Source organism: Rasamsonia byssochlamydoides, assembly GCF_041956645.1.
Source record: "Rasamsonia byssochlamydoides strain NRRL 3658 unplaced genomic scaffold VTN77scaffold_54, whole genome shotgun sequence".
NCBI classification, from domain to species: domain Eukaryota; kingdom Fungi; phylum Ascomycota; class Eurotiomycetes; order Eurotiales; family Trichocomaceae; genus Rasamsonia; species Rasamsonia byssochlamydoides.
Window position 1 is genome coordinate 1 of NW_027192437.1, and position 22,189 is coordinate 22,189.

Sequence of the window (22,189 nt, forward strand, 5' to 3'; positions counted from 1 at the left end):
TTTCTGATCTGCGGGGTACTGTTTCATCCTGCATCGCTGTGTTGGACAGCCTCCTATTTTGTTGGTTCGTAACACAGGGCAGCTATGAAATGAAATCCGCTATGATACGCATATGCATGTATGTATGTAGGGATATATGTATGTACAGTACAATACTTATGTTACATAGCTGAAGAAAACAAAACATAAGACAAAAGCAGATTTTACACAGATATATAAAGAAGAAAAGATATATATATGTAGGTAAATACGTAGATATATAAAGGAGGGAAAGAAAGGAAAGAAGAAAATTGATGTTTGAATTCTTAGTATGTATGTATGTATGTACAGTACAGTATAAAGCTTATTACGTAGCTTAAAAAAAAGACAAGACAAGACAAGACAAGAATAGGTATGTATATAAAAAAGGAGAAAAACAGGAAAAGAAAATCCTTGATCCTTGATATTTGATACTTGGATGTTTAAATTCTCATTCTCATTCTCATTCTTCGAAACTGGTTGGTAATCGTCATCGTCATCGTCATTATCATCGAATAGAGATAGAGATCCAGATCTACGGATCAATAATCAGGGGGGAAGTCAAGTCATACATACATACATACATAATTGCTTTTATCCATATCCCTTTATCAGGGTCGGGAGAACACAAAACCGAAAACAAACAAACAAGGGAAAAGGAAAAGGGGGCAAAAAAAAGAACTTCCCCCTTTTCCCTCCCTCCGTCCAACCCGGCGATTATTATTCTACCTTTCTACCTGCCTAGGCAAGGTAACTCAGGTAATTTCAAGGTGAGTGATACCGACTGCTCCCCCCGTCCGTATCCATATCGACATCCGACGAATCCAGCGCAAGAGCGAGATGCTCATGTCGACGGTCTCGCTCGGCACCACTCCATCGTCGTCGGCGTTCTCGGTCGCGTTGCTGGTGCTGCTCTCTTCTTTTGGCTGTACGCTCCCGGCTCCGTTCAGGTGTTTTGCACTTGCTCTTTGACGAAGACTCACCACATCGTCCTGCTCCTCCTACTGCGGCTGCTGCTGCTGACGATGAATCTGAGCCTGGTTCAGTCGGTCTCCGCCATCCCGCATCGTCATCTTCATACACGTCGACAATTGTCGTCCGGGGAATGGTGGCGATGGTCGATGATGACGAGGTCGAGGACGAGCCGGCGTGGGCGGGGATGACGAAGCGGCGGCTGTCAGCAGCGCGCGCGATGGATGCAGCGACAGCGGGGTTGTCGGGGGCGAGGAGTTGGGCAAGGAAGCGGCGGCGGGTTTGGGGGATGGTCTGGTGGATAGAACTTAGTAAAAAAAAAAAGGACAAAAAAAAAAGGAAGAACGAAACGGAAAAGGATACTTAGTTGATATAGTGGAAAGGAAATCGTTAAACATACCTCATTCGCAGACAACGCATGAACCGTCAGAAGCTCCCGGTCCATAAGCACGCATTGTGCGATATGTCTTTCCTCGCGAAGCTTGCTACGCACTTTCTTCTCCTGGGCCATGACAGCGGCGTAGCTTGCGGAGTACTGCTGCTGCCGGCCGGATAGTCCTTGATTGTAGCCTGGTAGTCAGAACAGTCAGCCATTCATAATACGGAGGATAGAAGAGGGTTGGAAATAAGAAAGTAGGAAGCCAATTGCTAGTCACTCACCTCCACCCCTCGTCGTCGACGGGTCAACCTGCATTGCATCAACAACATCATCATCGTCATCGATAACGATCGCATGGTCCCCACGACTCCCTGGGGGAGCAGAAACAGAGGTATACCCAGTAGGGCCAGCGCTCGTGCTGGCGGCGAACATCATGCCAGGGAGAGTGACTGGAGGTGGAGGCATCGTTTGTAATTGTATCTGATAACCTCACTCGAAATGAAAGAAATGAAGCTCCCTCTCTCTCTTTCCTTGTGCTTGTGCTCGCAAATTGATATCTCGAGTATTGAAATCCAGAATAACGCGTCGTCGTGTCTGGCCACTGAACCACAATGACAATGGTTGATCCTCAAAGAGGAAGAATTCCTTCGAATCCCTTGCTTGCCTCGCTTTGTTGCTCGACAATTAATTAATATCAATCAAGATATCATTCCCTCCCTCTCTTTCAATGATTAGACACTCAAATCGGAAAGAAAGAAATACAATGAGAAGTAGTAAAGCAGAAGCAAAAAGGAAGAAAGAAAGAAGAGGTGATTTATGATGCCATGTTCCCACGCGGTTCGTTAAGTTCACTTCATGCAACGAGTTTTAATCGATTAATTTAAGTCGGTTGTTCGAAACCAGTAGGAGAATGGCGCGAGGCTTCTGCAGCCGCTGTTGTGGCTGATATACGTAGTGATTATAGGTGATCAGGCAAGCAGAGCGACTGACTGCAGCAGTAGTCGTAGGAGGAGCAGACTGCACCTGGTAACAGCCCAATTCGACTCCTGTACTAAGGACCTAGGACATGGACTGCACCTCTGGCACAGCAAGCAGCAACTTGCGGAAAGGATGATCCAATCATCCAAGGTTCGTATTGACAGAGCTTGTTTGGTGCGAGGTGAGAATCACAAGGCGATTCCCAAGAAGGTGGACAGTGTAGCAAAGACAGTAATGTCTTCATTAAATCATTCGTGTGTGGTGATCTGATAAGAAATGATAACTTCGAGCGTCACACAAGGCATGGCGGAGAGGCAGCCAGCGCGTCATATGCTTAGTCATCATCCACGCGGGGAGATCAATCACATGCAATCCCTACAGACACGATCCTTTATGATGCAGACAGCAAGAATATACACACTGACATTTTCCACTTTATCATGATTAAAGTCTTTATTTGATACTACATTCAAATCCATTCCAAGGGGAATAGAGCTATCCTGAAAAACAAAACAAAACAACTCTCGTTGTTCGGCGTGCTAGTGACACAACCCAGAATAGTAATAAAAAGCGAGTGCAACAACAGCCGTACAGAAGACGAGACGAGCTGATGTAACAGCACTAGAAGAGAAAGAAACGAAAGAAACGTGGCAACTTGGCAGTTCCCAAACAAACATCAAAAGTAAATGTAAATAAATCGTCGAATCTCAATCTCAAGAGCTGCCAGCCACTGCGGCGCATATGTATACACAAAATGAGAAACAAAAAAGAAACTCCCCCAACTCCATAACATGATGCCGCTGGAACAAATTCGTAAAGATCAAAACGGCGCCCAGCAAAGAAAAAGAAGGCCACCAGACCAACGAACGAAAGCAAAAGAAAAGGTCAAAACGGGAAGATGATACAACCAGGCCGGGTCTATTCTAACAGTATCTTTTCCATACACCCAACTAAGAAACGAGCCGCGAGAGATTAGGGTATTATAACAAGGCCAGGGAAAAAGAAGAAAGTCGAGGATACATGCACATCATCATCGACATCAACATCCATGGACAAAAGAATTTTTTGGCCAATCATAGGCTTCAGACCTAGAAGAAATTAGCCTCGTCCTGGCCACCAGAATAGGGAAACATACCAGTGGGTTAAATTGACATTGTTATACGGCTCTGGATGATTTTTGATATACTCGGTGGTCTCGTAGCCTTCAGGGTCGCAGGTGATGGTGACGTTGTCCGGATCCTGATAGATCCGTATGTAGTCCACGCGCATCTTGGCTGGGAGCAGGTCCGCAATGCCGGTCCAGTTGATGAAAGAGAAGCTGTTGGATATTCCAAAGTTCACGATGATGGACATGGGCTCCACAGGGATCACCCGCTGGCCGACATTGCCGTTGGGGCCAATGGCCCGGCCGTCGATCGTCCACGTCTTCTCAGCACCAACAAACCAAGTCACGTTCCCGTCTGCTCCGGGCGTATATTCAAAAGCATACACCTGATACGCGTTTCCGTCGTACCAGTCATTGTTCAAGTTTGTTAGGCCGGACGCGACCTGTTGGTAAGGACCTCCTCGGTACGTGTTGATCTGGGAGATCCTAGGATCATATACGGCGGTAAAGTCTGGCAAAACAGGAAAGAGTCAACAAGAAATGCTATACACAGAGAGCGTTTTCTTTGCACTCACCATAGTCCGGCATGTACCAGATGTCAAACGGAGCAATCTGCAAACTCTGGGAGACGTCTCCGATGCGATATTGTTTCTTCTCGTCCAGGACCGTGACACTGGCTTCGATTACGTCGATTTCCGGAGCAGTCCGCGATTTGCCGGGAGTCGGGTGATCGGCACCTGGACACGTACAGGCCGGCAGACGCATGCCAGGAAGGTAGCTGATTCCATCGGTGGAGCTCTGGTTGGCGGTGATGCCAGCATCGCACACGTCGTCGTAACTATACGGCCACATTCCGTCGGTCGTCGCCGCATAGCCAGGCCGGCCCAAGTTGCCCATGGCCCAAAAGCCGGGCCAGAAACCTGACGTATCACCACGTCCAGGAAGGGATATACTAGCCTCCAGGCGGCCGCCCTTGAAGCAGAGCTTGTTCCAGCTTTGCAACATGCCGGAACGATAGTTCAGATTGTGGTTTTGAAAGGCATCGAATCGAATCTCCAGGACTCCATTGTTCGTCGTAATCGCATCAGGATCATACCACTAGAAACCGAAGAGATCAGCCGGGGAACTAACTTCTACATCCACAACGGGGCTCACAAACCTCCAGGTCTTCTGTCACACCATACCAGAGGTCCACTGCCTGAAAAAAGGGGTCGTCCCCATCATAAAACGTCCGTCCGTCTGTGTTGAACTCATCCGAAAACTAGGTGAGGCGTGAGTACTAATACCTGCATGAAAATCCTCGTGGCAGTACTCACCACCAGCTGCCATTGTTTCCCACCGGTGGCCGTGATGGTCTTCACCGAGTCCGGCGTATCAGGATCAATGAGACCGGTACGTATATTCTTGAGCAACGGAACGTTTCCGGTATCCAGACACAAGGGATCTCCCTCACATATCGAATATGTCGGCTCCGGCTGCTCAGTGAGTTTGCGCACAAAAAGCCTGCAAGGAAGAGAAGAACGAGCTTCGTTAGCTGGAAACTGGTCCATGGCTGATAGGCAAACCTCGTCCAGAACAAAGGGGCACAAGATCCATACACAACAGGGTAGGCGATAAAGAGCGCTATTAAACCAAGTGTCAAGAGAGCAAGGCCGCCGACGTTGACGAAGCCTCTCCCATTGCAGATATCGCAGTCCCGATCTTTGTCATTTGGATCGGGATTGTGGAGATAATCGTCCTTTTCCACATCCTCTGGGAATAGTAATAGCCCTTCCGAAGGCGTAATGTTGTACTTCTCCGACACCGTCTGCGTATTGACATAGTCGTCGTCGCTCCCCGCCCTCGACGGCGATCTGGAGTCAGAAAAGGGGTCATATGGATACGCGCGGCTGTCTCTGCTTCCCACTTCGGAGCTCCAGCTGGTCCGTCTCGACGAGTACGCAGACTGCGCGGGGGAGAGAGGGGGCTCGCTCCCCGAGCCCCCGCTCGCGGTCGAGTCTCGTGGACGGTAGTTGTGCGGTGGAGGGATCAGGAGTTCGGACGATGGAGAGATGAGGGTGTTGGTGCCTGGTGCCAGGGATGGCGATACCGGACTGGGAGGAACCAGTGAACGAGAGGAAGGCGATTGTGATCTTGGGCTATTGGGGCTATTGGGTCCTTCGGGCCCATCCTCCATGTCCACATTGGGCTCGTGGCGGCCAGAGTTCAGCCGGATGTGAGGTGTGCTTCGAAAGGACTGCGGAGGACTCGCGTTCTCGGACATCTTCTAAAGGGAGATGGAATCGGACCGTCTCGAGCGCGAGACGGGGCCCGTGCCGCAGCGATATGAGAACAGTCGAGCTGTACGCTGTATGGGGTGGAAGGAATCCGGAAGGGGAGGCCTGAATTGTTCTTTGTCTCGTGTCCCTCTCCGCCTGGAAGCCTAGGACAAAAAAGCGCTGTCTCTAGCAAAAACGGCGAATTCGTGATCTCACGCGAATTGGCTTTGCAGGTTTCCGGCACATGTAATCGTCGAGGCAAGGCAGATTTCCAGAACTGTCCGAATCGAGAAGACGCTGCTGTCGACGATATTCCCAACCATCCCCTTTCTCGCGTGATTACCAGCTCCCAGAGAAGAAACTTTCGACAGCAGACTGAAGACCCGAGATCTCTTGGACCAGACCACCTGCTGGCGCAAATCACACCACTACTCAAAGACAAAAAATATCGTAACGAAAGGCAGGTTCGAGGTAAAGACTGACTAGGTGAGCGAACAGGGTGGCAGCGAACGGACAGGACAAGATCCACCGGAGATCTGGTAGATTGTCCCTAAACAGGCGTGGGCGAATAGGAGGATCACTGAATGGTTTGTTAGGTAGCGTGGGAGGAGGAGGAGATTGGGGGGTTGGTGACTTCGTCCCTCTTCCCGCAAAGCCTGCAAAATAATCAAAACAATGACAACTAATGACAGCCACTGGCAATAATAGGAATAATAATATCAAGCAGCCTGCGGAGAAAAAAAAGAGAGCTAAGGGGAGAGAATGCTGGGTGGCACTGGTGCAGTTGGTGGCATGCAGGTGCCAGGTAGGTCCGTGTGTGGACTAACAACGGGCAAGGGTCAAGGTCAAGGAGAGCCAGACGCCGGGCGTTCCTGAACCCTGGACTGGAACCGGCAGTCTGACGGGTAAAGTTCTTAATGGTTAGTATAGATAGTAACTGGAGCACCGTTGAGCTTGCCAGGGCACACAGCAGAGCACTCGTCACAAGTGACACACGCGACCTGAGGAAACAGCAGGAACCTGCGAAAGCCAGAATGTTGACAACTTGGCAGCCGTGGAAACGCGTCCATGCTGGCCCAGCACGAGGAATCCGGTTGCTGCCGTGAGGAGATGCGGAATGGAGAGTGGGTGATGGTGACGACAGTGGATCGCGACATCCACAATACAGGGCCATCAGGGCCATCCAGGAAGACGAGCCGTAATTGGACGGCGGGGCAGGACCAGGATTTGACACACCGGCAATCCCATAACATCCCATAACCTCCCATAACATGTTCCGCTAGGGATTAGTTGCACCTGATCGGCCATCCATGGGTGGTGGTGGGACGGAGCGACAGGGGGTTCCAGTGAGGCTTAGCCGCTCGGCTGCCAGATCGGACAACGCCAAGCCTCGAGGCTTCACGCCTCTCCTCCAGCTTCGGTTGAATTATTCTTTATTTATTCCTCCGGAGTCGCCACTCTTAACCATCAAGAGGGATATGATATCATCTGTGCAGAGTACTCCATACTCCGTACACATTGTGCTGACAGTGCCAACATTAATACTTTTTTTGACAAGTACCGAAGAAGCTCTGAGATCTCCGTCTAGGACGTTTGATCGTCCATTTAGGGAGCTGACAATCACCAAGCTAAAGAAGCTTGGCGCTGACAGCAATCATCGACAGTCACCGCCAATGCCTTGTTGACAGTTAGGACAAGTGTCCAAGTCATCAGTCTTCAGACTCTCCGGAATCTCCGCATTGTATGAGGAATTTCGGACGTTCTCTCCCTTTTTGCCTATTATTATTGTAGCCTGTAGATACAGTGTACTGGGAGGCGCTCCAATGTCTGAGTCAGGCATGAAGGAAACAAACGCGACCTTGAAGAATGATTCTCATGAGTAGTCAAGTTCCAGTCAATTCCAGGGATCGTACGCAGTGGAATGTCGGGGAACTTGGAAGGCGGACCATGACGTTTCTCCGCAGTCCGCGCATGAGGTGTTTCTACCTTCTTCCAATTCTCCGGGGTTCGTGCAGCAGGGCCAGACCGTGTCGTTCTGTTCTAAACTTTTATCTTTCAAGTCAGAAAATCACAAGCTGTGTTGAACGAGTTTTGTCTCTACTCCGTAGTCATTCTTGGATGCGAATCTTTCTTCGAGGATAAGGACCAGCACAGAAAACCACTCACAAAGGAACAGTTAACTATTGCAACCATACTAGAACGGGTAACCCGTCCTGAGACCCATGACGGATCCTCTGATCGACCACGATCCTTCTTTATCGATTACCTTGGTGCACTGGACTAAGGCATGCGCGAGGGCGCTTGCAGCCGCCCAAGCGACGGACAGTGGCGCGCTGCACATTCTAACTTCTGGCTAAACCCCTCTACCGGGCATTAGAGACTGAACAAGCCGTTTGATCGTCCCTGCTAAAAACTTTGGAAACTTGAAGAACTTTTCGAGAATCCCCCAACGAGCAGAAACCCCTTTTTCTTCCCTCCTCTCTTTCTCCTGGTTGGCGTTAATCAATTCTTCTTATTTGGATCGTCAAGGTTCAGTGAAATTAATTGATTAATCACAGGAATGGCCTGGATTCTGCTTGGTCAGGAACGTGGGTTGGTGGAGCGGCCAAACACGCGTCCGGCGGCAGTGATGCACCAACCAACTGCAAGGGGCAGATCTCGGCAGGAGGAGGCCAAGTAAGATTCTGCTGCCCCTGTTTTTTTTATCATCTTTAAACCACAACTTTATGCGCCAAGAATCCTCGCGCAGAGTCTTTATTGATGAAATCCAGCTGTCGGAGAGGATGAAAGAAATATCGCAGTATGGAGTATTGTGTCCTAGATCATAGTCTAGAAAGCAAATTACGGAGTACTCTCTCTGTACAAGGCCAGTGACTGTACATAAGTCACTTAGGTAATTAATCACTAATTCCCTATCTCTTATCGATCAGTGCACCCAGTGGCTTGCCTTGGATCCTAGGTGCTTAGTCAGCCAGTAGGGAATTTAGGTTTGCTGGCAATGACTAAGGCCAGCCCCTGAAATGAATCAGATACTGTAGTATTCGTTTGCACAAGTGCTCTCTCAAGATCAAGATAGATCTCATACAGACCTGACTGCTCATTTATGCCCAAATTAAAGTTCTCATGACTTCTGATCGCCGGCGTCCTGCAGGTAGACCGTAGGTGAGACCTTTGCAGCGTCTCAGGCGATGGGCATAAGCCTAAGGTACCAAGAAATAGGAGGATATCTGTCTGTAAAAAAAAATCACTATGTAGCTGTCAGCCTGTCACTCCGGTGGGAGTGCAGGGTCAGCGCTTTCTTTTAGCTTGTGATAATGTGCGGAGTACGTAGCCTTAACCATCTCTCTGCCGTACTCTCCATACTCCGTACTATACTCACTATATATATATATGAGACAATAATCTGTCCTATCCTCCCCCATCCTCCAATTCAACCTTCCAGAAGTTATCACGAAACAAATCCCTCACCCCTGTAAATTTCACTGAGGCACTCGAACTTTTTGCCAGACAGAGAACCGACGAAGGGTCCAGCAAATGTCTACAGAGAGAAAGAGACTTGGAGTACTCGACCACTGCTGCGAGCTTGACCCCACCTACTCGCAGCTTCCTGATATCCGTCTCCACTCCCTCTTCCACATCCGGGAAAGGGCCCATTGGCGTAATAGCTTTGGGATTGATGTCATAATGACTCTTGGTGTACTGCCACAATAATCAACGACCAATTTCCATCGAGATTGCAGGGTGTAATTTTTTTAAGAAAAAAAAAGGACACTCACATTCTCTTGAATGTGCTTAAAATCCGTCATCCCCCTACACGCCAGCAAATTCCAATAGATATTCTTCAGCCAGTTATTCAGCACCGGATAATCATGCCTGACAGTGCCCAAATTGCACTTGAAATGCTGGACATAGACAGCATCGAACCGGATCAGGGGCGCATACAGCCGGACATCTAACTCGGTCATCTCCTTTCCCCAGAAGAAACGATCCGCCGTTCTCAGCCACCAGCTCTTCCAGCTTATTCAATGAGCCGAAGACCGGAATCACGTTCTTGTCGTACTCCTCTTGCGAAGTGGCAAAGCCTGCCTTGTATACCCCTATGTTCAAGTCTCGTTGCATCCATTCTGTGATGCGATCGATTTGAGGACGGAGATGCGTCGGGTACGGATCGATCTTCGCCAGGTCTGGCGGAATCAAGGAATTAAACGCCGTGGGAAGCTATTGGAGGAGCTCCGCGCTTTCCTACGACAGAGACAGATATATCAGTATTTATTCATTGCCGCCTCCTTCCAGTAAAAGCAAGCAAGAAAGCCCACGTTATTCACAGCCGTATTCTTGTCCCATAGCAACGGCACAGAATACCGCCCCTTGTACTCCTTATCAGCCCTGAAATAGACCTCGTGCAAGTACTCGCTCCCAAAAAGTTTATCCACCGTCGCATTCGGGTATTCGTCGTCGGACCTGGGGAACCTCCATCCGGGCCAACCCTTCGCATCGCCCTTGGGATACGGACACACGACGGAGACGTCGATGATGCCCGTCAGGCCTTTCAAGTGGCGGACGATGTTAACACGGTGGGCAAAGGGTCAGAATAGGTCTGAGGGGTGTCAGATTTCAGACATGTGATAATTGTAACGATGCCATCGGGATGACTGGTAATTTCGTACCCATGTATAGATGATATCTGCCCTTCTCGGGAGGGAATTCGTCATCCGGTTTGACGACGCCATGCCAGCCTTAGTCCGTACCAGCCTGATGAATTGGGGTCTGGGAACTCGTCGCACTCATCGTTTCATCTAACGAATTATGAAGGATCTTGTCTTTTGTAGGTTGGGCCCGTTCCAAGGATGCCTGCCTGTACCCGGCCCGAACCGCTGCGGGGCACATGACTTCATATGCATCAGTAAGCAACCTTCGCATATACATACCGAAACGGGAAATGCATATGTTCAGTCCAACGATCTCAGGTCTCGACGCTTCCTTGCGGCCAGTCTGCAGATATTATTTCGATAATTTACTATCTAGCTTTAATTTAACTGACCGTGCTGCCGTCGAGGTCCTACATGTCCAGTCTTAGGTCGCTGCTTTGCTACACCGAAGATGGACATTTTATATTTTGGAACAGGAGCCTCGTTAAAGACATCTTGAAGACTCTGGCTAAGCCCTTTCCTAAGCCCTCGACTGCCTTTAGAAGTAATCTTCATCCTCTTCACATCACCTTGCCCCCTGTTCCCCCAGTCGTTTTCCAATTCTTTTAATTAGCCGTTCCTGTTTGCTGAATGCGTACCTAGTAGGCGAGCGCAGGTTTTCCCCTTTTTTAACTTAAAAAAAAGAGAGAGAGAGATAGAGAGAACTCTCTGCCAAGTTCAATTCTTTACCCTTGCAAGGATGGATTAATTAGCAGCTGTCAGAGAGATGTCCACTTTCTACATTGCTAATGACAGCATCCCATTAGTTATATATATATATATTTCTGAAATGGCACATCTACAGAGGTAGTTGATATCTCTATCCGCAGTGATTTATTTGAGGGATCCCACCAGGCAAGTAAATAATAAAGACTACCAAACACAGAAAAAAAAAATCTAGTGAAGAAAAATATTGTAAGGTATATGAGCAGGGAGCCCACCTGGAAAGAAGTAGGTGGCATAGAACAGGCATTTTCTCTTCAAAAGTTCACACCGGTCGAGCGAAGCCTTTAAGGCTTGCACAGTACAAATAAATAGATATGTTCGGTTTCTGCACTTCTCATCTCACTTATATTCTGTGACAATCGGCGCTCGGTGGTCGATCTGGCTCCCGGTGAAAATAAAGAAAGAATGAATCAAAGAATTCTTTTATATAGAAGGGGCGCCGGCAATGGATAAGATTTTCCCATCGACTTGAACAGAGGACTCCTGCTTGGTTTGTACAAAATCTGGTCAAACCTCTCCCACATCCTGATCGAGGCATTCTTCTGATCGAGTTGAGTGCTTTTATATAGCTGATAGTTAGTTGGATTTATGTGTTGTTGTTGTTGATCCTTCTGAGCCAAATCGCATATATATATATATATATATATATATATATCTTCTCCAACATCCTCCTATTCAATGATCTTATCAGATCAGACAACTGTGTCCTTTTTGAACCAAGATATAGTTCTCCGAATTGCTCAGCTTCCGAACAAATTAGACGCTAGCCTCCGAACCCTTGAACAATAACGAATGAGATGCGTATCGAATAGAATGAAAGGCCTATATCTCTGAGACTTGTCCTTAAGACTTCAGCTATGCAGCATTCTTGAGCAATGGCACCATCGTCTCACAGCCATTGGCCATGGCCCATTCCAGCAGTGTCTGTCCATCTTCAGTCTTGGGATTTTGGTCGACTCGATCTGAAGCAAGTAGCAACTCGACAATGGCCTCCTCATCAAAAGCCACTGCCAAATGTAGTGGTGATAGTCCAGATTTGGTCCCAAGATTTGGGTCCATTTGATCTGAAGCAAGCAGCAACTTAACCATGGCCTCATTGCCAGAATCCACTGCATACTGTAGTGGTGTCTGTCCAATTCCATCCTTAAGATTTGGGCTTACCTGATCTGAAGCCAGCAGAAACTTGACCATGGTCTCATTACCAAAAGCCACTGCATGCCTTAGTGGTGTCCATCCATAGTTATGTTTGAGGTTCGGATTGACTTTGTCGGTAGTAAGCAGCTGCCTCACAACCCTATAACGTTGATGTGCAAGTGCGCGGAATAACGGAGTCGATCCATGTAGATCCTTAGAGTCCGGATCGACGCCTTTTGTGGCAAGCAATAGCTTGACAATTGGCCCCTCGCCGCAGCTAAACAGAGCGGCGTCTGACCATAAGCGATCTTGGAGTCGGCATCGTATCCCTTCTCAAGTAGGACAGCCAGTGTCTCCAATTGTCCCAGATACGCCGCGACGTGTACGCCTGTTGCTTGCCAGAGTATTGGGTGGATATCACGAGTGTAGCAGTCTGCGTCCCTAGAAGCTGCCCCTGACTATCTAGGGCACGACGAGGACAAGGGAGTACCGTCGCTCTCGAGAAATTCCAGCAGTAATTGGTGAATTTCTTCTGTCACGGCAAGAGTATGATGTGTTCAATAGTATGCCGCGTATGCATAAAACGGATCCCACTTGTCATCTGATCGAGCCAAAGACATATATAAGCAAGACAGTATAATGCAATATCTCTCTGCGCATGGGGACGCAAAGTCTCCTTTGCAGTCCGTTCAAAGTACTTTTGAGCCGTATAGTGGACCAATCGGATGACATCGCTATCCTTATCGACCGTCACCAAGCCAGCGCACACAGAAAGTATATCTTCGATGTCGGGAATATTCTCTTCGTCGAAATCAGACTCATTGATTTCTATTGTAAGAGCGCATTGGAGCTCAGATGGCTTAAGAGCTCTCCTGGCATAGGTAACCAATAAAAGAACCTGCTTGGAAAGCTCCCGAGAACGAATGTGCCGGGATCTAGACAGCCTTGATGAGGCATTTCCTACGGGGGACAATAAGATAGTATACCTTATACCTTGGCCTTAATCGTAAATCCTTCCTGTCAATTAGCCATGTACTCTCCTTAATAGTAATGAATCAATTGAGTTTATATCTCGAGTCTTTCGCGGGTATTTTGTGTCAGTGAATAAATAATCAGCCATGTATAACTTGGATTAGTTGGCAGATAGAAGAAAGAACGGTCGAGCTTACTCCGTACAGTCATGGATACTACAGAATACCACGTCAATATAAAGAAAAGAACCGAAAAGGGAAAGGAAAGGAAAGGAAAGACCTGTTATTGGCGATTTACGTGATTTGGCTTGCAGATGCTAGTCGGTCACATCGGCAGGGGTTACGTGTGCTGCAACCTAATCTAGCTCGATTAATCGGATCAATTTATTCGCACAGGAACGGTGAGTCATGAGCTAGAATAGTTAATAGTGGCCAACTGCAGCATACGGAGTTAGCATGATTTATTCCCGCAAATGGGTCGACCTTTGTCTGCGGCCAGAACATTTATTTGCCTTGGAACGATCCACGCCAAGCTACATACTCAATTATCTTCTTCTCTCCAAGATTCTCTTGAACGAGGCGAGAAGAGAATGACTGAAGAAAAACCACGACCATCCAGGCAATTACAATCACCGACAGAAACACCATGCCGACAGGCTCTAATCGGCATCGGCCTCATGGTCTTTGCAACCCTCTGTCTCCACTCGATGAAATTTAGAGGAGTGGTGGCCAAGGTCCATGAGAATAATAATACACCGCTTCTGGTAGAGTCAGGAGCAGCAGCAAGCAACAGTTTGCCGCTAGATCTAAATGAGATTCTACAAAGCGTCAGCAGAATATCCGAAATGACCTCCGACATGAACCGGACCATTCATGCCATCTACGAGCTGCTAATTCTGCAGGGGACAAATGACCCTAACCCCAAAGCAAAACAATTTAGCAGAATCGGAAAAAAAAATGAATCAGAAGAGATCCTATCTGCTATCCTAAGCGTGTTTATCACCGTGACCTGGACTTTTGGCCTTATGATGTTTCTCTCCGCTCTGCGTACCGTTTCCAAGGTCTTGATGCATGATGCTGTTCTCTTCGGGATGGCTGCTGCGAATGGTACTCTGGCGGTGATGGTCTTCTGTCTTGAGGAGGCGCGGCCGGGGCTCGACTATATTCTTTATACCGCTTGGATGGTGGACCTTGGATTTTTATGCGGGATCTTGTTCCACGGAAGAAGACTGATGAATGAATTTAAAACCCTGTAGCATGACCTGGTGGATGTAAATCATTGGGCCATTGAAGAATGCCATGCCAACATTGCAAAGGTCTGCTTGTCATTACTAAACGATCCTGGCAATTGGAAAGGGTTCTACGAGAAAGAGAGCCCAGAAAGAGATACTAATCCTTCCGGTCCAATTGGGAAACTCATACTATACGCATTAATATACTGGCCTGAGCACATAATGAGTCACGGTGACAATGCCAATGATAGTCAGCTGTCTGGGCTTGTTGAGAAGTTTCTTGGCTCTATGGATAAGAGCAGTCCTGCCTATATGCACTGGTATGAATTCTACCGAGGCAGAGCCTCTTTTCGGTCTAATCCCAGTCAACTGAAACCTTGCTCCAATCCTTTGTTGGTAATATGCAAATTTGGTCTTTACCACATTCTTTCAAAGTGGTGGCAATCTGCAAGCATAAACCCTGAACAAGTCAATGCTGAGGGCAATTCATTATTGGTCCTTGCTATCATGAGTGGGAATGCTCAGCTTATACATGGGTTGCTCACTCTTGGAGCAGATGTCAACCAGACACTGACTGGTAGTGACTATGGCAGTGCCCTTGCAGCAGCAGCAGCAGTGGGAGGAAATAAAGAAGTCATCCAGCTGCTACTAAAAGCACAGGCAGATGTGAATCAACAGCTCAGCAGTGGAAAATATGGCAGCGCCCTAGCAGCAACAGCATTGTCAGGAAAAAGAGAGGCCATCCAGCTACTATTAGAAGCTGGAGCAGATGTCAATGCGAAACTACTACCAGTTGGTGATTACAGGACTGCATTGGGAGCCGCCGAGGCAAGAGGAAAGGACGACATTATACAGCTATTACTTGAGAATGGCGCCATTCGGGGTGGGGATTCCTCGTCTACTTCAGCTGGGTCCAATGAGACTTAGCCATGCTTTGACTTTTGAATCTTGTTGAAATGACTACCGATTGGGAATTTGATGAAGTGCTGGATATCTCTCTCATTCTTGATTTCCCGGAAGATGAACAATTTCATTATTTTGATTTAAGTGTTGAGAAGTCAAAGTTATCCCTTTTGTTTTGGCTTTTTCTTTTCTTTCTATACGATTTTTGTTTTAAACCTAAATCCTCTATGTCTTCTTTTACAAGGTGTATCTTATATTGCACCAAAGACTGGCTGACTTGCATCATATCATATCCGCTTCTTTTTTCCCCCTCCCCCTTCTTCTCTCTTTACCAGCATTGTCACAGCTCAGTCAAATGAAACGAAATGAAACAAAACCCATCTAATAAGAATTCCAAGCAAGAGTATAGAGAGAAAGTAATATTATTTGCTCCTTCCTAAATTTTCTTAGTCTCATATGCTAATGATGATTACTACCTAGATGCCTGGCAATAAAGAACTCATTGCCTATATGAAAAAAAAAGGGGCATGATACTGTAGAATTACTTACTAATAAAAGTACCTGATAAGAGGCCAGCAGGGTATTAAGAGGAGATTGCTAATAATATCGCTGCGACAGAGAGATAGACAGACAACTAACCTTGGAACAACTTTATTATATCTATTATGGGCACAGACTCATATCGCTTATGCACTGGTTTTCTCATGATCAGAAACAAACGAACAAACCAGAGACTGCTCAACGAAGCAGACATAAATATAAACGTCAACGATGAAGACGATCCTATTTCGACCAAGAACTAGAACTAGAGAAAATCACAATTATGAGAATCCAGCCAGATTTCCCATCCCCTTCTTTTGTCTCGGATCACTTGTTTTCGTTTCATGGAACTCGCAGACTACTCTAACCCATAATCTCCCAAAGGAGACTTTACTTCTAATTATACGGTCATTTTTCTTTCTTTCTTTCTTTCTTTTTTCCACCTTATTTCTTCTGCAATCAACGTTCGGCATCGTATTTTATTTCGCGTATTGAAAACATGCCTGACGAGATGAAATTGCCCCCCCAAAAATAATAACTTCCTGTAACTAATAGATGCGAATTTCAGGTGAAGGATATAAATCGTGACCGAATAGGGTAGCAAAGTAATGTACATACATGTAGAAACACCAGTGCAAGGAGAATTGGTGCGCAACACAATTCTTACGCCGGTATATGTGCAATTTCCCTTTTTGGTTTTCGTTTTGTCTTTATTTCTTTATTTTTTTTAATCTTGAGTCAAAAGGGGAAAAGATCATGTGATGAGTTCATTATTTCTCGATGGTCGATCTATCAGGTAGAAAAGGTCTTTGTTGCAAAGGATATTCTCATCCCCTTCGAAGAAAATCAATTGATATATCATGTAAGGAGTAAATAAACAAATAAATCTATAGCTAGGCAAGCTCTCACGTAAACTATTTATCATCGGACACATCCCGCTGTTCTCCGATCACGTGGACGGAAAACTCACCACGTGGTCGGAGTCTAATCTAGCGACTATTGTTGACTGTTCACAGCTCTGAATCCCTGAATCAGGTCGTCCAGAAGGTCCTTCGCGTCCTCCACGCCGATGCTGATGCGCAACAGATCCGGATCCACGGTCGCGTCCGTCATGGTCCGCCATTCGATCAAGCTTTCAACTCCGCCCAGACTGGTCGCGTGGTGGAATAGACGCAGCTTGCTCGGTAGCTGCCTCGCCAGCGCGGGGGTGTGGAGGACGATGGAGAACACCGGTCCGTAGCCGTTGGGCATCTGCCGCTTCAGCCACGTTTGGCAATCTTCCGTCTGCAGACTGGCGTGGTGCACCTCCTTGACCACGGCCCTGATGATTTCCGCGTCCGCGGGAGGAAGACTCGAATTTTCTTTCCGGGTCAGGGCCTCATCCAATGCGGCCACGATGCGTCGCGCGGACTCGCTCTGCCGGAGCACCCGTAATTCCAGCGTCCGGAGGCTCCTCACTCCCAGCCAGCTTTCCAGACCACCCATGACTGAGCCCAGGAACAGGCGGTCCTCGAGCAGCTTTGGCAGCCACTCGGTCCGCTTCACCGCGAGAATACCGCACAGGAGGTCCGAATGGCCGCCGATATACTTGGTGCCCGAATGCATCACGATATCGGCTCCATGCTGAAAGGGATCCTGCAGGGGAGGCGGTGCGAACGTCGAGTCCACGCTCAGATAGGCACCTCTAGAGTGTGCGCGATCAGCGTAGTATTGGATATTGAATGCGCGGCCGGTCGGGTTGACGGGGGTCTCCAAGTGAATTAAGTCGCCTTCCCCCAGCTCGTTGAGATCACAGTCCAGCGGGAGGATCTTGCAACCTGTCATTCTCTGATGGAGCCGTAAGGTGCCATGGCAGCCGTGGTATCCGGCTCCGATTGAGACCTTTTTGGGGTTGAGCAGGGTGAGTAAGGCATGAAACGCGGCGAGACCAGACGAGTATGTCACGCAGGGGTTCTTCAGCAGAGTCGACAGGACGGCCTCCAGCCGTGACATGCCGTGACTGGACTGGCGCGAGTAGCAGTGCTCCGTGGGCTCGAGAATGGGATAGGACCGTTCATGGTACGGACGCAGTCGGTCCGGGTCTCGAGGGTAGCGGAACGTGGTGGTGACGTGGATCGGAGGGGCGACATCGTCGACGACGTTTAGTGGATCATCGGCGTGGACGGCCTGTGTGGAGGGAGAGAGAGATGACAGATCGAGAAATTGTCTTGTAGAGTTGCTGCTGTCTCTGTTGGTGGTCTGGGAGTTGTCGCCGACACTGGTATCATTATTGCCAGAAGACTGCACCATGGTGGAATCAGCAGATATGAATCTGCTGGACTACAAATCAATAACCGGACTATCTTCGGAATCTCGCCTTGGACCTTGACAGTATCCTATTTCATGCACACCGAAGCTGTTCACAACCACAATCCTCACAGGAGGGGAGTTGTGTGGTGTTCCCAGTGCGTTTAATTTGAAACGGAAAATGCGTGATAAGATAAGAGAGCATACGTGGGATGACGTTCCTACTGTACCCCGCTAATTAATTATTAATTTAACGCCATCCATGGATTGCTACCTGATCTACCTAATCCGCCGGCCTATCTGCTGTCCAGTGATCGGGGACGGCCCGATACCCCGATAGTTCCTTCCTTTGGAACCCCGCGGATTGCATTTCTTACCTAGGTAACTGACTGTATATTCTCCAGATCCATGTCTACTACCGACTACCTCAGCTAAGCTATACGATCTATCTGCATCTGCTACTCTTTCCTCCTTCCTACTTACTACTTACTAATCTACTTGCTTACTTCTGACACAGAACAACCGGAGAGAAACGAAAAGAATGGTCTTCACACCAGAACAGCACTTCATCCCCCCCAACAAGCACGCCCTGAACAGCCCTCTCCCAGTCCTGATCTACCGCGACGTCCTGCCGCTGCCGCTGTCGGAGGAGAAGACGACCAGCTTCCTCGAGGCCAACGAGTGGGTGAAGAAGGGTGTCTGGGGGCATATCCCTGTTCGGCACTTTCATCCTAATACCCATGAATGTTATGGTCAGTTGTTTGGCAGCCCTGTCGTGCTCTGCGATGCATTGTCACTGATGAACTGATCTGATCGTTATAGGCATCTTTCAAGGCGAATCAACCCTTCTCCTCGGCTGCGGCCAAAACGACACAACCGGCGGACTCGAACTGGACGTCTCAGCAGGAGATGTGATCGTCCTTCCGGCGGGGACGGCCCATTGCTGTCTGCAGAGCAGTCAGGACTATCGATATATTGGGGTTTATCCTAAGGTTTTCCCCCTTTGTGTTCTCTCTCACTTTCTCAAAATGACCCAAAGAAAGAAGAAAGGGGATAACAGTGCAATATTTGCAGACTTCACCACTAGATATTATTTGTTATTATTATTTGCTACACATGAAAAATACTAAAGTCGTTGTTTATGTAGGGCGCTCCCCACTGGCGGAATGAACTTGGCAAAGATCCCATCGATCCCGACAGCAGCCTTGCAAAAGAGATTCAGTCCGTCGAGATGCCCTCGCAGGACCCCGCCAATGGCGAGAATGGTCCCTTGATCCAGCTGTGGAGGGGCGCAAAGCAGAGCGTCACAGGAGTAGGTAATTAGTGGTTTGTAATCTAAATTACTATCTAATGATTGGGGAATATATGTACGTATGTAAATAGATTATCATTATTATTATAAATTCCCAATCCCCCACAATCCCAGATACGGGCTGCCCTGGTCCTGAAATTGGAAGAACGGGTCATGCGTGACGTCCATGAAGGAACAGTTGCCCATAATCCCGGGCCCTGGCCAAGTTGCTGTCTCTGGATGTTGTTGCGGCTGTCTGTCCTCGATAGCTGCTGCTGCCACCGCTGTTACTGGCTCCGAGTGTCCCCGTCCCCGGGCATCGCGGGTTCGAGTTCGAGTTCGACGGTCAGAAAACGGCGGCAGCTCCTGTCCACCATTCGACGTGTCCACCTCTGTTGTCGGATGGTGGAAGATCTGCGTCTCGACCGTGTGGTCCTCGGCGTCGTCCTCTTCGGGGTCGGGTTCTGGACACAGCGATGGGTGAAACAGGCCTCGACCCGGCTTACGCGCCGAAGCATTCGGGCAGGTGTAGTCGAGAATGTCCCACATCAAGGCCGTGTTGATCGACACCGTCCTCGGCGCGGATTCCGGCTCGCCGGGGAGTTGTGGATTAGACGAAAGAGCGGACTGGACCAGTTTGTCCAGTCTTTCATACTGATCTATGTTAGCCTTTCAATGGCCCGGCCAGAATGGGGACCCATCAGTGATGGCAGTGCTTACAATCAGCTGGCACACCGGCCACACAGCCGCAAGTTCCCCCAGAAATTTCATGCACTTGGCCAGCTTGTTTTGCGCCGTCTCTCGAACGCGGCTGTCGGCCGCGCGGCAGTAGTAGAGATGGATCGTTGCGGCAATGGCCGCACAGTGCCCAAGAAAAGGGTCCGTGACCCGATAGTCCTTCTCCGACACCATGTCGATCAGTCGAACAGTCCAGGTGGTGTGGATCAGAGCCAGCTCCGAGGACGTCTTCCAGAAAGTGTTCGGCACCGCCAGTTGGGCTGACTGCTGCGGCCGCGACGAGTACAGAAACGGGTGGTTGAGCATGCTGTGCACAGCGTGGTACGTAAATTGGAGATACAGCCACGGGCTCCAGTAATCACGATTGCGCTGCAATTCCTCGCTCGACCGGTCCCAGAATCGCACCGCATCGTATCGGTGGAAGGTGGGAAATTTCGTCTCGAGGTTCATCAGGTGAGCGCCAATGACCGTGTAGCCCGAGTCTGGCGACCATGGCGGCTTGGTGCTGCCGTCTGCGCAATACGAGACGTAATTGCGAACCTCGCGCCACAGAGTGGCCAGCTGGACCATGTAGGTCCAGATCCCATCATTCTGGGTTCGCACGTTGTCGAAGGATTCCTCCTGCGGTGTCAGGGGAGGCGTCATGCCCATTTCTTGCTGAAGATCTCTGCAGGCACCAACGTATTTGGGATTGTGGATGTCCTCCAGCATATTCAGCATCATGCCCCGCTGGCCGTAGATCTGGTTGAGCAGATGGATGCTCCAGAAGACTCTTCGTCTTGCCTCCGCAGTCGATGTGCACTCGCCCCGATTCGACTCGACGTCGAGACCGGCACACCTGGATAGGCTCGTTGCAAGGCTGATGTGTAGCCATGCGAGATGCGTGTCTTTCGCTAGACGAGGTCAGTTCTGTTCGGAGACTCTGGAGGGGTATACTGACCGACAAAATTAGCAAATGCCAGCAAGCACAAGCTCTGAATAGTGGACAGTTGGACAGTTCCTTGTGCAATTTTGGCAATGATAAGGCCCCTCGAGGCCTCGGCGTATCTCTGGGCCAATTGCTCGGATTGCCCTTTGAAAAAAGGACGGTTTGAAAATCGAACCGTCAGCGCCAGGATTGCGAAGATCACCTCTTCACAGCATTCTTCAGGGGCCAGGAGCTCGTCACGGTTGAATAGCCAGAGAGGCTGTTTGTGACAGTATCGAAAGTAGAGGTCGACGGCCTCGGCAAGGACATCTTTGGGCGGCAGGAGGCTTGGAACAGCATGGTCATTTAAGGACTCGACCGGGTGAATCTCAGCATATGGATCCAACCTTGAAGACAGAGCGGGCGGACGAACCGCGTCTTCTACAGGAGTCGTTTGACTCGAGGGCGCGCCCGTATAAGACTTGGGGGTCTCAGCTTGGCTTGCGGGCTCCGGTCTCATGCACCGTTAGCACGTCTACCAAGGCGAGCGCAGAGAAGCGGCAGAAAGATGCAGGACGTACATGGCCCTTTCCAGCATCAGCTCCATCTTCTCTTCGAGTTGCGCCAGACGGGTTTCCTGGTTGGGCAGATTAGATAGTAGAAGCTGACGATGGACTGGGGCTGACATACCAGGTCCTGGCCATTGCTCTGTGTTCGACAGAACACAGCATTGCCGCTCGAATAGTGGCATGCCTGGAAGAGACGCGTACAGGTTGAACATGCCGGCCGCTCTCCGGGACATCGTGTCTTTTTTCGTCTGTTCACAGTTAGCGGCAAGACATGTATCAAGGAGTGGAAGTGTAACGCACCTACAATTTTCGCAAGCCTGATGCATGCGTTTCGTGACGCGGCATCTATTTGTTGACGACATTGCATTGCCATGACATTTTGATATGAGTGTGAGAATGAGCTGGCAGGTAGAAGCAACGAGCGGGGTTATAATAAGCGCGGGCCCGAAGTTAGTGCATAGTTTTCCTCTATAGCCAACGCTTAACTCACTATT

The 22,189-nt window shown here is 48.9% G+C and overlaps 6 protein-coding genes across 6 annotated transcripts; 2 read left to right on the forward strand and 4 right to left on the reverse strand.

Moving 5' to 3' along the window:
* Window positions 1-783: 783 nt before the first annotated feature.
* VTN77DRAFT_6878 (uncharacterized protein) lies at window positions 784-1,834 on the reverse strand (the record flags this gene model as incomplete). Its single annotated transcript, XM_069423204.1, has 3 exons — window positions 784-1,284; window positions 1,391-1,560; window positions 1,651-1,834. The coding sequence occupies 3 exons, from the start codon at window positions 1,832-1,834 to the stop codon at window positions 784-786; spliced, it is 855 nt and encodes a 284-aa protein (XP_069275767.1).
* A 1,552-nt stretch (window positions 1,835-3,386) lies between these two features.
* Window positions 3,387-5,715, reverse strand: VTN77DRAFT_6879 (uncharacterized protein; the record flags this gene model as incomplete). Its single annotated transcript, XM_069423205.1, has 6 exons — window positions 3,387-3,435; window positions 3,483-3,963; window positions 4,028-4,550; window positions 4,612-4,713; window positions 4,769-4,955; window positions 5,051-5,715. 6 exons carry the CDS (start codon window positions 5,713-5,715, stop codon window positions 3,387-3,389), a joined length of 2,007 nt encoding a protein of 668 aa, XP_069275768.1.
* A 3,403-nt stretch (window positions 5,716-9,118) lies between these two features.
* On the reverse strand, window positions 9,119-9,675 carry VTN77DRAFT_6880 (uncharacterized protein; the record flags this gene model as incomplete). The annotated part of the gene is made up of 2 exons (XM_069423207.1): window positions 9,119-9,409; window positions 9,487-9,675. 2 exons carry the CDS (start codon window positions 9,673-9,675, stop codon window positions 9,119-9,121), a joined length of 480 nt encoding a protein of 159 aa, XP_069275769.1.
* A 4,231-nt stretch (window positions 9,676-13,906) lies between these two features.
* Window positions 13,907-14,485, forward strand: VTN77DRAFT_6881 (uncharacterized protein; the record flags this gene model as incomplete). The annotated part of the gene is made up of 1 exon (XM_069423208.1): window positions 13,907-14,485. One exon carries the CDS (start codon window positions 13,907-13,909, stop codon window positions 14,483-14,485), a length of 579 nt encoding a protein of 192 aa, XP_069275770.1.
* Window positions 14,486-18,731: 4,246 nt separating this feature from the next.
* On the forward strand, window positions 18,732-19,514 carry VTN77DRAFT_6882 (uncharacterized protein; the record flags this gene model as incomplete). The annotated part of the gene is made up of 3 exons (XM_069423209.1): window positions 18,732-18,942; window positions 19,013-19,182; window positions 19,338-19,514. 3 exons carry the CDS (start codon window positions 18,732-18,734, stop codon window positions 19,512-19,514), a joined length of 558 nt encoding a protein of 185 aa, XP_069275771.1.
* A 72-nt stretch (window positions 19,515-19,586) lies between these two features.
* VTN77DRAFT_6883 (uncharacterized protein) lies at window positions 19,587-22,057 on the reverse strand (the record flags this gene model as incomplete). Its single annotated transcript, XM_069423210.1, has 7 exons — window positions 19,587-20,135; window positions 20,202-21,112; window positions 21,160-21,473; window positions 21,534-21,641; window positions 21,708-21,763; window positions 21,817-21,943; window positions 21,996-22,057. The coding sequence occupies 7 exons, from the start codon at window positions 22,055-22,057 to the stop codon at window positions 19,587-19,589; spliced, it is 2,127 nt and encodes a 708-aa protein (XP_069275772.1).
* Between the last annotated feature and the right edge of the window lie 132 nt (window positions 22,058-22,189).